The sequence below is a fragment of the Talpa occidentalis genome, unplaced genomic scaffold (genome assembly GCF_014898055.3).
Source record: "Talpa occidentalis isolate TD23 unplaced genomic scaffold, MPIMG_talOcc4v2.1 talOcc4.9, whole genome shotgun sequence".
NCBI lineage: Eukaryota > Metazoa > Chordata > Mammalia > Eulipotyphla > Talpidae > Talpa > Talpa occidentalis.
In genome coordinates this window covers 115,294,922-115,307,555 of record NW_023605305.1, presented here as the reverse complement: position 1 = coordinate 115,307,555, position 12,634 = coordinate 115,294,922, and the positions used below count along the sequence as shown (strand labels likewise).

The following is a 12,634-nucleotide window of genomic DNA, read 5'->3' as shown; positions in this document are numbered from 1 at the left end:
CCCAAACTTTCCATTCTTAACATCTAAGTTCTGTTGCTTCCCAAGAAAAAAAAATATTCCAGAAAGAAAAAACTCAAAAGCATTTGCTATCAAGGCATGTGAGGTGGGGAGCAATGGCTTATTAATGTGACACGGGAGAGCGGGTGACAAGGACGACAAGTTAACAATCTTAACTGCTCTGGGCTTCAGTTTTCCTCTTTTGTAGAGAAGAATAATAAAATCCAATCTGCTTACCTGCAAATTGGTTATTGTGAGTTTCAAATAATACTTGTATAATTCTCAACTTATAACATTTCTACACCAATTGCAGTAAGAGGGCTGTACATAAACATAAGGTGTACTGTGTTGCTTTAGACATTTTGAACTAAGTATGGCCATATGCCGGATCAGTGAAGCAGTTATTCCCAGGAAGTAAAGATGTGGCCAAAAGCTAGAGACAGAGAGACAGCAGTTGTCTGAATAAGTTAAATGCTCCGGTAGACACGCCTCTGGGATACAGGATATAAAGGCAGAAGAAAGGTGGGTCTGACAATTAAGTCAGAAAGTGAGAGAAATGCCAAAATCCAAATTGCCAAGTGGCTTGAAGATTTTCTTCACTGAGCAACAACTAACCAGATGTCACCAGAAGCTCTTCTTACCTTGCGTTATCTCAGAGCACCAAATCCCTAAATTCCGTCAGGATTTCTTTTGCCAGCAAATGTTCTAAGTACGATTCTCTCTGTGCCCTCAGACCTTAAAGAGCAGGAAGAATTTACTTACTTCACTAGAGCAGCTGCTTCAGGAAGTACATCAGCGAACGACTCGCGGAATATGAGTGCGTTTTTCCTCTTGCAGTTCTGGATGACGTCATTGGCCAGGTAGAAAAGGTTCAGGCGGTGGGGATAGGCAGCTGGGGCAGCAAAAGACAAGAAATAAAGTCAAATCAGTCAACTTACACCTAGTTCAACTTACTTCAACTACGGTGTTGTCAAACGGTACAGCTGCTATTACATGGAGGATAGACGGATGGACGGACAGAACAGATGGGCCAACTTACTGAACCCAGAGCCTAAAAATCTTGATTACTTAAGACATGTCTGTTCCAAGTGCTCTTTGAGCAGATTTCTACTTCACTTTGTACATATCTTTGAAAATCTCAACTCAAACTTTTAGCTTTGAAGCTCAACTTGTTGTAAACACACCACGGCTAGCGGAAAGAGCGAGGACTCTAGGATCCAACCAGAACGCGACCGTAAGCCAATGGCTCAGCTCTACGTTATTCCTGCAGACAGACTCTCCATCACACAGGCCAGTGATCACTCAGCTATGCTGGAATCCTCCCATCTTCTGCCAAGAGAGGTCTTGTGGCTACTTAATCACTAGATGAATGTCTTGGGAAATGTATCATTTGCGCTCTGTGTGAGCCGGGAGCAGAACAGGCAGACTGACTGAAATGCACTGCTGAGGGGAGCAGCAAGCGAGACAGGAGAGGTCTGCCTCACCATGTGGGTTGCTCCCTGGCTGGCCAGGGTCTGAACTCGTGCTGCAGAGGCTGCGGGCTGCTTCATAGTGCAGAGCCTAACCCCTTGCGCCACCAGGGAGGCCCTCTAGTCTCAATTTCTTGATTTCAAATTCAATAACCCTCCCTTCTTGGCACGTTGTAAAACCCCCTCCTCTGATCACAACCTCTCATTCCCAGTAATGTGTTCTTCAATTTCCTCAAGATCTCAGGTCTTTATTTTCTCTATCACCACAATCTCTTTCAGTACTTAAATTCTTTCTCTAACAATACCAGTCTTTGACCATGGTTCAAATCACTTTTTATCAAAACTTTTCTTTTTCTCCTCCCTCTCTAATTAAGCCCTGGTAGCATATACATCTAACAAAACCCAAGAGCTGGATCAATCTAGCTAAATGTGTCTATGTCTGCACCTGTATTTCTACTCCTGGCTTCTAGTGAAGGAAAATCACATCACCAGGAGGATGGAAACCATATAAATTCTGTCTCCAACAGAAAGCTCGTCCTCAAAGCTTGTCCTTCCACATGATCTTAATCAGCATACTCTGTCCTTTGCCATAACAACGCCACGCCAAGCCCATTGCCTTACTACACTCCTGCTCACTCAGAAGCTTCCATGTTATTTCACAGAGAGAGCAGAAACCATTGGATGAGAATTATGTCCTCACCAAAAATGTATTCATATTTAAATCCAGCTTGATCAAATTACCCAAGTCAGTTAAGACGTTCCAGATCTGGGAATCTGAAAGTTTCATTATACTGACTGTATCCACTTCAGCTCCTACTAACTCCATAATTATAGGAACTACCTTTTTCTTTTGACCTTACAATATGTAATTTATTGCGCTGAGAGCTTCCTATAAACTATGCTACCTCATCTATGGGGCTATCACTCCACTCAAACAGCAATTACAAGCTTATGATTAAATCCCAACTTATTATCAAATGGTTTTTTAAAAAATGTTATTTTTTACTGCTTTTGAAGATTTATTTATGCATACAAGAACGGGGGTACAGGCCAGAGGTGCGAGGGGTGAGAGCATTCCCCAGAGACAGATGGGGAACAGGCAGATTGACTGAAATACACTGCTGAGAGGAACAGCGGGGAGACAGGAGAGGCCTGCTGTGCCATGTGGGCAGCAACCTGGCTGGGGATCAAACTCGTGCTGCAGAGGCTGCGGACAGCTTCATAGGTTGCATCTTAACCCCTTGTGCCACCAGGGAGGCCCCTCTTTACGGCTTTTGAAACACAGAATAACCAGCTGCAGCAATCCCTCCCCTCAGCTTCTGCCACAGCCCTTCTGGCCTCCCTCCGCCTCTTTGCTTCCTGCCAAGCGCACAGGCAAGCCTGGCCAGAGAACGGTTCCACCCAGGAGAGTTCGTGCCCCTCCCAGGGGCTCTCCTGAGTGCTCTGTTCTCTTCACCCCAGCACAGTCTTTAAGATTTCAGGCTTTAAATCAGTTTGTTCCATTCCTGGCTCTGTTGCTAACTAGCTTTGGGGTCTTATATATTACCTAACTCTTCCTATGTCACTTTCTTCGTGAAATGACAAGATCACGATATAAAATTAAATGAAATAATGTATGTAAAGCATGTAGCACACATAAAATGAAATGCTATCAGAAAGCCATCCGTTTCCATGTCTTTAACTACTGTCACTTCAATGTATCAATGACCCCCAGATCCAGGGAGATCTGGATTTCTCTTTATCGGTCAATACACAGAGACACTTCAAACTCTCAGAGGTACCTTGAGCTTGACTTTTCAATATTTTATTAACCTTCCTCCTCTTGCATCTGTTACAGCTCTTGGGTCGAGCCAGAATGTTAGCAATCCGCTTTGACTTCTCCTCATTCCTACCTGACCCTCACCACCATTCAGTCAATCTCCAAGACCAGTCAATTCCGTCTCCAATAATACTTGTCGATATTTCTCCTTCTCTTCTTACTACTGCTCTTTGCTGGACTTCGTCCTGGCCGCCCTGCACCACCACCGCACCGCCAGACTTGGTCCCTTTGCATTTATTCTACACTGTTGCCAAATTCACCTTCTAATATGCAAAGATTATCTAATTATTTCTCATATCAAATCTGTCAGTGACTACCCACTCCTTAAGGGGGAAAAGCCCAAACACCTTCACCTGGATCCTACCTTCTGTTTCAGCTTATCTCTTCCTTGTCAAATTCAAAGTTCCACCTTTCACGAATTCTGCTGATAGTTCCTAAGGGCCTTGCTTTCTCTCTCAGAACTGTCCTTTTCTATGACACTGAATCATCTTCAGTGTTTTCTACCAAGTCTTTAAGAAAAAAATCTGAAATTTTAAATTTGTGTGAGATTCTGACCCCCATCTTATCTTTACCTCTTTCGGAAAGAAATCACTCCAAGTCATTTCAGCTCTGTTCTCACCCTGTGCAAACCCTCCCTGATGGAAGGTCAGAGAATTCGGTCAGGTAGGCTGGGCGATGCCTGGCGGAGGTGGGAACTTGACGCCTGCCCTGAATGCTTTTCACACCCTCTCATTTACCTGTTGAGCCTCAGATTTAGCCACTTTTCTCCCTTAAAGCTCCAATTTAGTAACTGTACCAAGTCCCACCTCTCTCCTTGTCTGACCACCCACTTCAAGAGGCTGACCCTTTTCTTTCCTCAGCGCTCCTTGACATGACACTTCTTCCAAGAAGCGTCCCCTGACTTCGCAAGCTACACCCTGAGACGCAGGGGGCTCAGCGCCAGCAGACAGCCGGCCACGCGCCCGGGACTGTAAGCTCCCGGATGGGTGGGAATGTCTTGTTTGCTGCATGTCAATCATTAATTCAGTGTCTGGTTAAGTGCTCAGTTCATGCCAGTTAAATATCTGATTAAGAAGTTACATTTCTGGGCCTCCCCGGTGGCGCAGCGGTTGAGCGCTGGGTTGCGAAGCTGCCCGCGGCCTCTGCGGCGCCGGTTCGATCCCCGGCTGCTCCCCGGCCACCGGAGGAGGATCCCACATGGTGCGCAGACCTCTCCTGCCGCCCGCTGCTCCCCTCAGCAGTGTACTTCGGTCCTTCTGCCTGCTCTGCTCCCTGCTCTGGCTCTGGTGAATTCTCTCGCCCTCCCGCGCTTCTGACTGTACCCAGTGCATGTATGAACAAAACAAACAAATATAATAAATAAATAAATAAAAACATGCCTCTATTTAAAAAAAAAAAAAAAAAGAAGAAGTTACATTTCTGTAGGCAGGAAGGACACGGCAGGCGCAGAGGGCTGGGTTGGAGCGTGAAACCTGCGTCTTTTGTTCTGGAGAGGAATTCAGGCTAGAATAGTACATTTATGTAACACACACATATATAGCACTTTGCACGTGCCGCGTTTGCTCTAAACATCGCAGCAACGCTAAGTTCTCCTCAGCAGCCCCGCTCCAGGCCTGCTCCGGACCCCTCCACGCCACAGAGGCAATGACAGGAAACACGCCAAGTCTAAGTGGTGAAGCGGGGATTTAACTCCACAGGGTTTGGCTCAGTCTGACCAGGAAGGCCCGGCCGGAAGAAAAGTGCCGAGAACAGGCCAACGCGACCCGTCCCGGCCAAGAAGTGAGACGGCAACTTTCACGCTCCCCTGCGGCCACGTCCCTCTCCCCTGTGGCCACGTCCCCCCCCTGCGGCCACGTCCCCTCCCCTGCGGCCAGCTCCCGAAGCAACGGAAGCTTTTCATGAAGGTGTTTTAGAAAAAGCAGGTGATTTTATTGTTAGAATTAACACAGAAGAACGAGTGGGACGGGAAGGAAGCAACCAGGGAGCCTCAGGGAAGCTGGGGGATCCGAGCCCAAGGCCGGGGCTCCACGCCGGGTCCAGCGCGGTGACAGGACGGGATGGCAGCGCCCCGCGGAGGGAAGCAGCCGGAGGGGCGCCCAGAGGGCTGCGGGCCGGCACCCCAGGTCTCGCGGGGAAGAGCCTAGAATCACGGCCCCTCCAGCCTCGCTGGTCGCTCGAGCGCCTCCGTCTCAGCCTCAGCTGCTTTGAGGGGCAGGCACCGAGCCCCGCGCGGGCAGCCCCCCAGCCCCGCCCCGGCCTCCCCGCCTCGGAAGCCGTGTCCCGCTCTGCCAGGGAGAAGCTGGGCAGCCCCGACGCCCTCCGGCTCCCGCACTCCACACGGCTCGCGTGGGCATCATCCCGCTGCCGCGCCGCAGACACACGGGGAGAGGGAGCCGTGACCACCCCATGGTGCCGGGAGGTTTGCTGGGAACTCAGAGGAAAACACACGCGGCGAGAGAGACACATGGCTCTTTCCTCGATGCCTGCAGACGGGCCCAGGAGGACCAATATTCCAATACCCAACACCTAAACCGGCGCCTGCTCGCGGGAACCAGTGTTTGTTGGAGAAATGGCTGCTTGCAGGCCAGGACAGAAAGTACTAGAAGAGCCTGAAACAACTTGGAGCAGAAAGGTAAAAAGTGATCAAAGAGGGCCTCCCCGGTGGCGCAGCGGTTGAGCGCTGGGTTGTGAAGCTGCCCGCAGCCTCTGCAGCGCCAGTTCGTTCCCTGGCTGCCGGGCGAGGGTCCCACATGGTGCACAGACCGCTCCTGCCGCCCGCTGCTCCCCTCAGCAGTGTATTTCGTCAGTCTGCCTGCTCTGCTCCCCGCTCTGGCTCTGGGGAATTCTCTCACCCTCCCGCGCTTCTGACTGTGCCCAGTGCTTGTATAAATAAATAAATAAATCTTTAAAAAAAAAAAAAAAAAAAAAAGTGATCAAAGAACAGTATCAGATGGACAAAAGCATTATCTACCAGGGTCTCCCACTGGCCCAGTACACGGACAGGACAAGCTAAACGATGAAATAAATAACTGCAAAGGATCATAACCCCCCGACAACAGGGATCCACGCTAGCGTAAGAAGTGAAAAAACCGATTGGAAAGGAGAGAAGCCTGCCTTATCCTTAAGCCAGATGCCGACAGCCCCCGCGCGGGACGTGGTGGGATTATACCACCAGCAGCAGGCAGCCGTGTCAGCAAAAACGAAGAAACAATCATTAATGGATGCTAATAAGCTAGTGCGGCCAAGCTGAACACAAAACAGAAGGGTTACCCGGCCTCCAGCCTCTTTCCCTCAAAACCAGCCACCAGCACCTCACCACGGGCAAGGCGTGCGCTGCGGGCACGGCCACGGCCACGGCTCCTGCACAGGGCGCGCGGGCACGCGGGCACCTGGTCCGGGACACCTGTGCTCACAGCTGCGTAGCCCAGATCCAGGAATAGGGAAACTTAACTAAACACAAATTTGTAGCTAGTTTACAAGTCACTGGTTCATAGTCTTTAACTTTCTTGAACGTTTTTACATCCCCGTGGCGTTCTTACACTTTCTTCCCGGACACCGCGCGGACCTTTCACTCCTGCTTTGAAACGCCTGAGGCGGACCGGAGCAGGGTCTGCCCGGGCTGGTTACGCGCCCCCACCAAGGCAGTGGGGGCAAGTCCGTAGGGGAACTGGACCGGCACGCCCTGGAGCTACGGGGCTCTGCGCGAGGGAGCACCACCACTCTGGTCCTGTGCCGTCCTGTTCTCAAAATGGGCCCAGGTCTGGGAAAACTGAAAAACTGTCTCAGGCTGAAGAAAGTAACAGCTGACGGCAACACATGACCCTGGGTCTTGCTGCAAGGGTCAGTGCTGTGCCCCGGTCGGGGCACAACTGTTGCAATGGTGCGAACTGTGTCTCCTCAAAATTCCTAAGGAGGAGTCCTAACTCCAGGCGACCTCATTGGGGAGAGTTACATACGGGGTGTCCTTGGGAGAAGGGACACCAGAGATTTCTCGCTTCCCCCCCCACAGGCTTTCCGCCCTCCAGAAGTGTAGGAAAAAACAGAGTCCTCTGCATAAGTCACAGGGTTTGTGCTGTTTTGTTACGGCAGCCCAGACTTACTAATACTAAAGAGAGACAATGTCCTTGTTTTTAAGACAATGTCCTTTACACGGTCACCGACGACGTGTAAAGGGGGCGACATGGCTGCATCAAATTCCCAACTGGTCCTGAAGGAAAGCGCAGGCGCGCGGGAGTGCAGAGAGCGGCCGGGAGGGAGCATGCACCACCACACGCGGGGTCTGCAGAATTGCAGCAGAAGTACACAGAGGTCTTTATAATGTGGTACAAATTTGAATTTTAAAAATAGCAAATTTGAAAAATTAAACAGAGATTCCAATGACAACACTCCATTGCCTTCTGACCCCAATCAAACCACCTGTTGCTTGAATTCTGAGCACCTAGGACCGCGCCGAACACATCTGTACTAGCTGTTGGACATGAAAGCCAGGGAGCACATCATAATCCAGCTAAATCAGTGATTTTATACGCGTCCACTATATAATATAAAGATAATATAACTACTATACCAAATGTAGAAAATAATCGGCCCATATGACATATGCACATCCTTCTTTCTGAGCTTTTCACCATCTTGAATGCACTGTTTTTAGAGTGTAAATATCTGCTAACTGTGAAGCTGGTTTATCTGATTCACAAAATTAAGGGAGCCATTCATTAATCAAATATGAAGACAATGTAGCAAACAGAAGAGGGTAGGCCTACCGAAAGTGGGAAAAAATTATGAAGTATGTCAATCTGACTCTTGCTCCCCCTTATTTTCTACATCTCAGCCCAGTCAGCCCTGTTACATTTTACTGAATCTGATACAAAATTCAACATCCATTTATGAAGAAAAAAAAAAAAAACCTCAACAAAATGTATACAGTGTCAACATAATAAAGGCCACATACAACAAACTCACAGCCAGTATCACAATCAATGACAGTTTTTCCTTTAAGATTGGGAACAAGACAAGGATGTCTACTCTCATCCAACATAGTACTGGAAGTCCTAACCAGAACAATATGTCAAGAAATAATGTAGGGCCTCCCTGGTGGTGCAGGGGTTAACTCTCAGCACTATGAAGCTATCTGCAGCCACTGAAGCATGAGTTCAATCCCCAGCCAGGGCACAGTAGACCTCTCCTGTCTCCCCGCTGCTCCCCTCAGCAGTTTGTTTCAGTGGATCTGTCTGTTCTGCTCCCCACTCTGTCTCTGGGGAATCCTCTCACACAACGTCCCCCACCCCCATCCCAGACCGGCACCTCTGGCCTACATTCCAGCTCTTGTATGCATAAATAAATAGATTTAAAAAAAAAAAAAAGGAAAGAAATGTAAAAGGCATCCAAATTGGAAAGGAAGAGGTAAAAGTGCCACTATTTGCAGATAACATATATGTAGAAAATATGAACTAATAAATGAATTCAGTAAAGTTGTTAGGCAAAAAATCCATATGCAATGATCTGTTGTATTTCTGTAATAAAAGAAAATCCCATTTACAATCCCATTAGACAGAGTAAATTAGCTACAGGTAAATTAACCAAGGAGGCAAAAGACCTGTGCAGTGAAAACTCTAAGACATTGATAAAAGACAACATAAATACACAGCTATTCCATGATCATGGATCGGAAGAATTAATAGTTAAAATGTCCATACAAACGAGAGTAATCTACAGACTCCATGTATTCCCTATCAAAATTCCAATCGCATTTCCCATAGAAATAAAATAATCCTAAATTTTGCACAGAACCATGAATAGCCAAAGCAATCTTCAAAAGGACAAAACTGGAAGTACAACATGCCCTGATTCCAAACTACACTACAAAGTAATAATAATCAAAACTAGCATGGTATTGGCACAAAAACAGACACACAGATCAATGGAATATAATGGAAAAATCCAGAAAATACCCAAACAAAAACGCCAAGAATACACAATGTGAAAAGGACAGTCTCGTCAATAAACAATGCTGGGAAAACTGGACAGCCACATGCACAAGAATGAGACTGCAGCACTGTCTTACAAGTGCACAAAAAATAACTCAAAATAGACTTGAATATAAAACCTGAAGCCTTAAAACTCCTAGAGGAAAACATAAGTAATAAGTCCCTTGATAATGACCTCAGTGATGATTTTTGGGCTTGATGCCAAAGCCAAAGGCAACAAAAGCAAAAAGCAAGCAAGTGGACCACATCACACTCACAAGCCTTTGCACAGTAATGGAAAAAATCATCAACAAATGAAAAGGTGACCTACTGAGTGGGAGAAAATACTCACATTATCCAAAATTACATGAAAAATTCATACAACTCAATAACAAAAAGCCAAACTGATTTAAAAAATGGGCAGAGGCTCCAAATACATTTTTCCAAAGAAGATAAGCAGATGGTGAACAGGTACAAGAGAAAATGCGCAACATATTTAATCATCAGGTAAATGCAAATCACAACCACACTGAGAGATCACCTCATACCTCTAAGAACACTAAAAAAGATAAATGACAAATGTTGTCAAGGATGTGGACAAAAGGAAACCTTTGTCCATTACAGAAACGTGAACTGGGGCAGCCATTATGCAAACAGTATGGAGGAGCCTCAAAAAGTTAAAAATAGAACTATTATATGATCTAGAAATTTTTTTTTCAGCATCCAAAGAGAATGAAAACCTTAACTGGAAAAGATAATATACACACACACATTCATTGTATAATGTCATTATTTACAACCACCAAGATACGGAAACAACATAAGTATCCAATGACGGATGGATAAAGAAAACATTTCTGTGCACACACAAACAATGGACTGATATTCAGTCATTTCTAAAATTTAACCTTCCCATTCAGGACTTAACGGACCTTTGGCGCATTAAGCTAAATGAAGTCAGTCAGGAAGAGAACAGCAGATACTGTACCATCTCTTTGATTACGTACAAATCTAAAAACAAACAAAAAACCAAACTCACGGAGAGAACAGATTGGTTGCCAGAGGCGGGGGGTGGGAGGTGGGCAAAATGCGTGAGGTCAAAAGACATAAGCTTCCAGGGCCTCCCTGGTGGCGCAGGAGTTAAGTCGCAGTGCTGTCAAGCTGTTGCAGAGTTCGATCCCTAGCAAGAGGGCTAGTCCATGTGGTGCAGCAGACCTCTCGTCTTCCCGCTGCTCCCCTCAGCAGTGGATTTCAGTGGATCCGCCTGTTCTGCTCGCCACTGTGTCTCTGGTGAGTCCTCTCACCCTATCCCACCCCGCACCTCTGGCCTACACCCGAGTTCTTGTATGCATAAATAAATCTTTTTTTAAAAAAGATATGAGCTTCCCCAGTTAGAAAATGAGTAAGCCAGGGATGTAATGTGTGCCGTGGTGACTAAAGTTAATAATCCAGTATCATGGTGGAATGTGAAAGCTCCCATCACAAGGGAAAAAGAATTGTTTGACTCCACATGGTGATGGATGTTAATCAGATTTAGTGTGGTGATCACTTCACAACATAGACAAGCATCAGATCATTGTGTGCCACACCTGAAACTATGTTACACGTCACTTACACTCAGCTAAAAAATCCCACACCATCTGTCCTAGTCGTCTCCCCTGAACAGCTCTGTTTCTGACTGGGCAAAGGGCTATTTGTTGGGCCCACAAGTTAACTTTTATTTTATTTTATTTTTAAATTTCCTGGGTTGCATTAAAGTTAGTATCCTGATTTTTTTTTTTTAAGATTTGTTTATTTATTTATATAAGCACTGGGTACAGTCAGAAGCGCGGGAGGGTGAGAGAATTCACCAGAGTTAGAGCAGGGAGCAGAGCAGGCAGAAGGACCGAAGTACACTGCTGAGGGGAGCAGCGGGCGGCAGGAGAGGTCTGCGCGCCATGTGGGACCCTCCGGTGGCCGGGGAGCAGCCGGGGATCGAACCGGCGCTGCCGAGGCTGCTGGCAGCTTCGCAACCCAGCGCTCAACCGCTGCGCCACCGGGGAGGCCCACAAGTTAACTTTTAAACGTCAAATCCAATGTTGAAACATTAAGACTGGATGTTTAGAACATTAAGTGTTTTATTTTACAACCAGAAAATTTCAGAAGAAAACTAAGACAACAAATAATATGTGTTCCAGTCCTATGAGCAAGTCCTGTCTGACATAGGAAGCCTGATACCGTCCTTCAAAAAGTATAAATAATAATATTGCCATATGAGTGCTGAGCTGTGGATTTCTTTTTAAAAGATTTATTTATTTATTTATTTATACATGCACTGGGTACAGTCAGAAGCGCGGGAGGGTGAGAGAATTCACCAGAGCCAGAGCAGGAGCAGAGCAGGCAGAAGGACCGAAGTACACTGCTGAGGGGAGCAGCGGGCGGCAGGAGAGGTCTGCGCACCATGTGGGACCGTCACCCGGTGGCCAGGGATCGAATTGGCGCTGCAGAGGCTGCGGGCAGCTTCGCAACCCACCGCTCAACCACTGCACCACTGCGCCACTGGGGAGGCCCTGAGCTATGGATTTGACTGTGGTGAGGGGATGTCCTGACTGGCCCCAGAAAGTCTATACAATTGCTTATAAAAATGAGCAAAACCAGGCAGAATTAACACACTTAAAAGTGAGGCTTAGAGTTACCCAAATTTAAAAAAAAAATTGAAACTCATATTAAAAAAACTAGGTGGAAGAGATGGTAGCCACTTCTGAGAGTAGGGCTCTTCCTTACCTTAGGGAGGTTCACAGCATTCTAACACATGAATGTGAAGTAAAAGTTATCCACGCAAAGGAAGTTGGAGTAAGGCAGTCTAGGCAGCTGGAGGAGCATGTGTGGGGGAGAAAGAGATATTTATAACATGTACCATTTTATACACCCCCAAGAAATTAAAAAAGTTCTTCCAATCAGCTGAATGAAACTGTCAACCCTAAAATACACAGGTTTCAAGAATGTTAAAAAAAGAAAGTACCATTGCTGGAATACATCATTTCCAGTTCATTCTCTCTCCCCACTACCTCACCTCAGTTTCTCAATGACACAACCACCTCCTATATAGTGACTGATCCCTGCCTCCAGCTGCACCAGCCAGCAATGCGAATTTACTTCACAGATGTGCTTGCTCTTATGTACAGAGGTCTATGTTTGAAGATAGTCTTTGCAGGATGAAAAAAGATAAACTCATGCCATTTGCAGCAACATGGACGGAGCTAGAAGGGATGATGCTCAGTGAAATTCAGGAGAAAGAAAAATATAGAACGGATTCACTTACAGGAGAATATAGGGAAACAAAACAAAGTGTCAAAGGAACAAAAAATACAAAACTCACAGACAAAATACAGATCTCAGGCACA

The 12,634-nt window shown here is 46.6% G+C and overlaps 1 protein-coding gene across 1 annotated transcript in view; it reads right to left on the bottom strand.

Moving 5' to 3' along the window:
* RPRD2 (regulation of nuclear pre-mRNA domain containing 2) overlaps positions 1–12,634 on the bottom strand; it is a 60,426-nt gene that overhangs the window by 31,013 nt on the left and 16,779 nt on the right. The window contains 1 exon segment of the mRNA XM_037501058.2: positions 760–889. Coding sequence (XP_037356955.1) covers positions 760–889 — 130 coding nt within the window.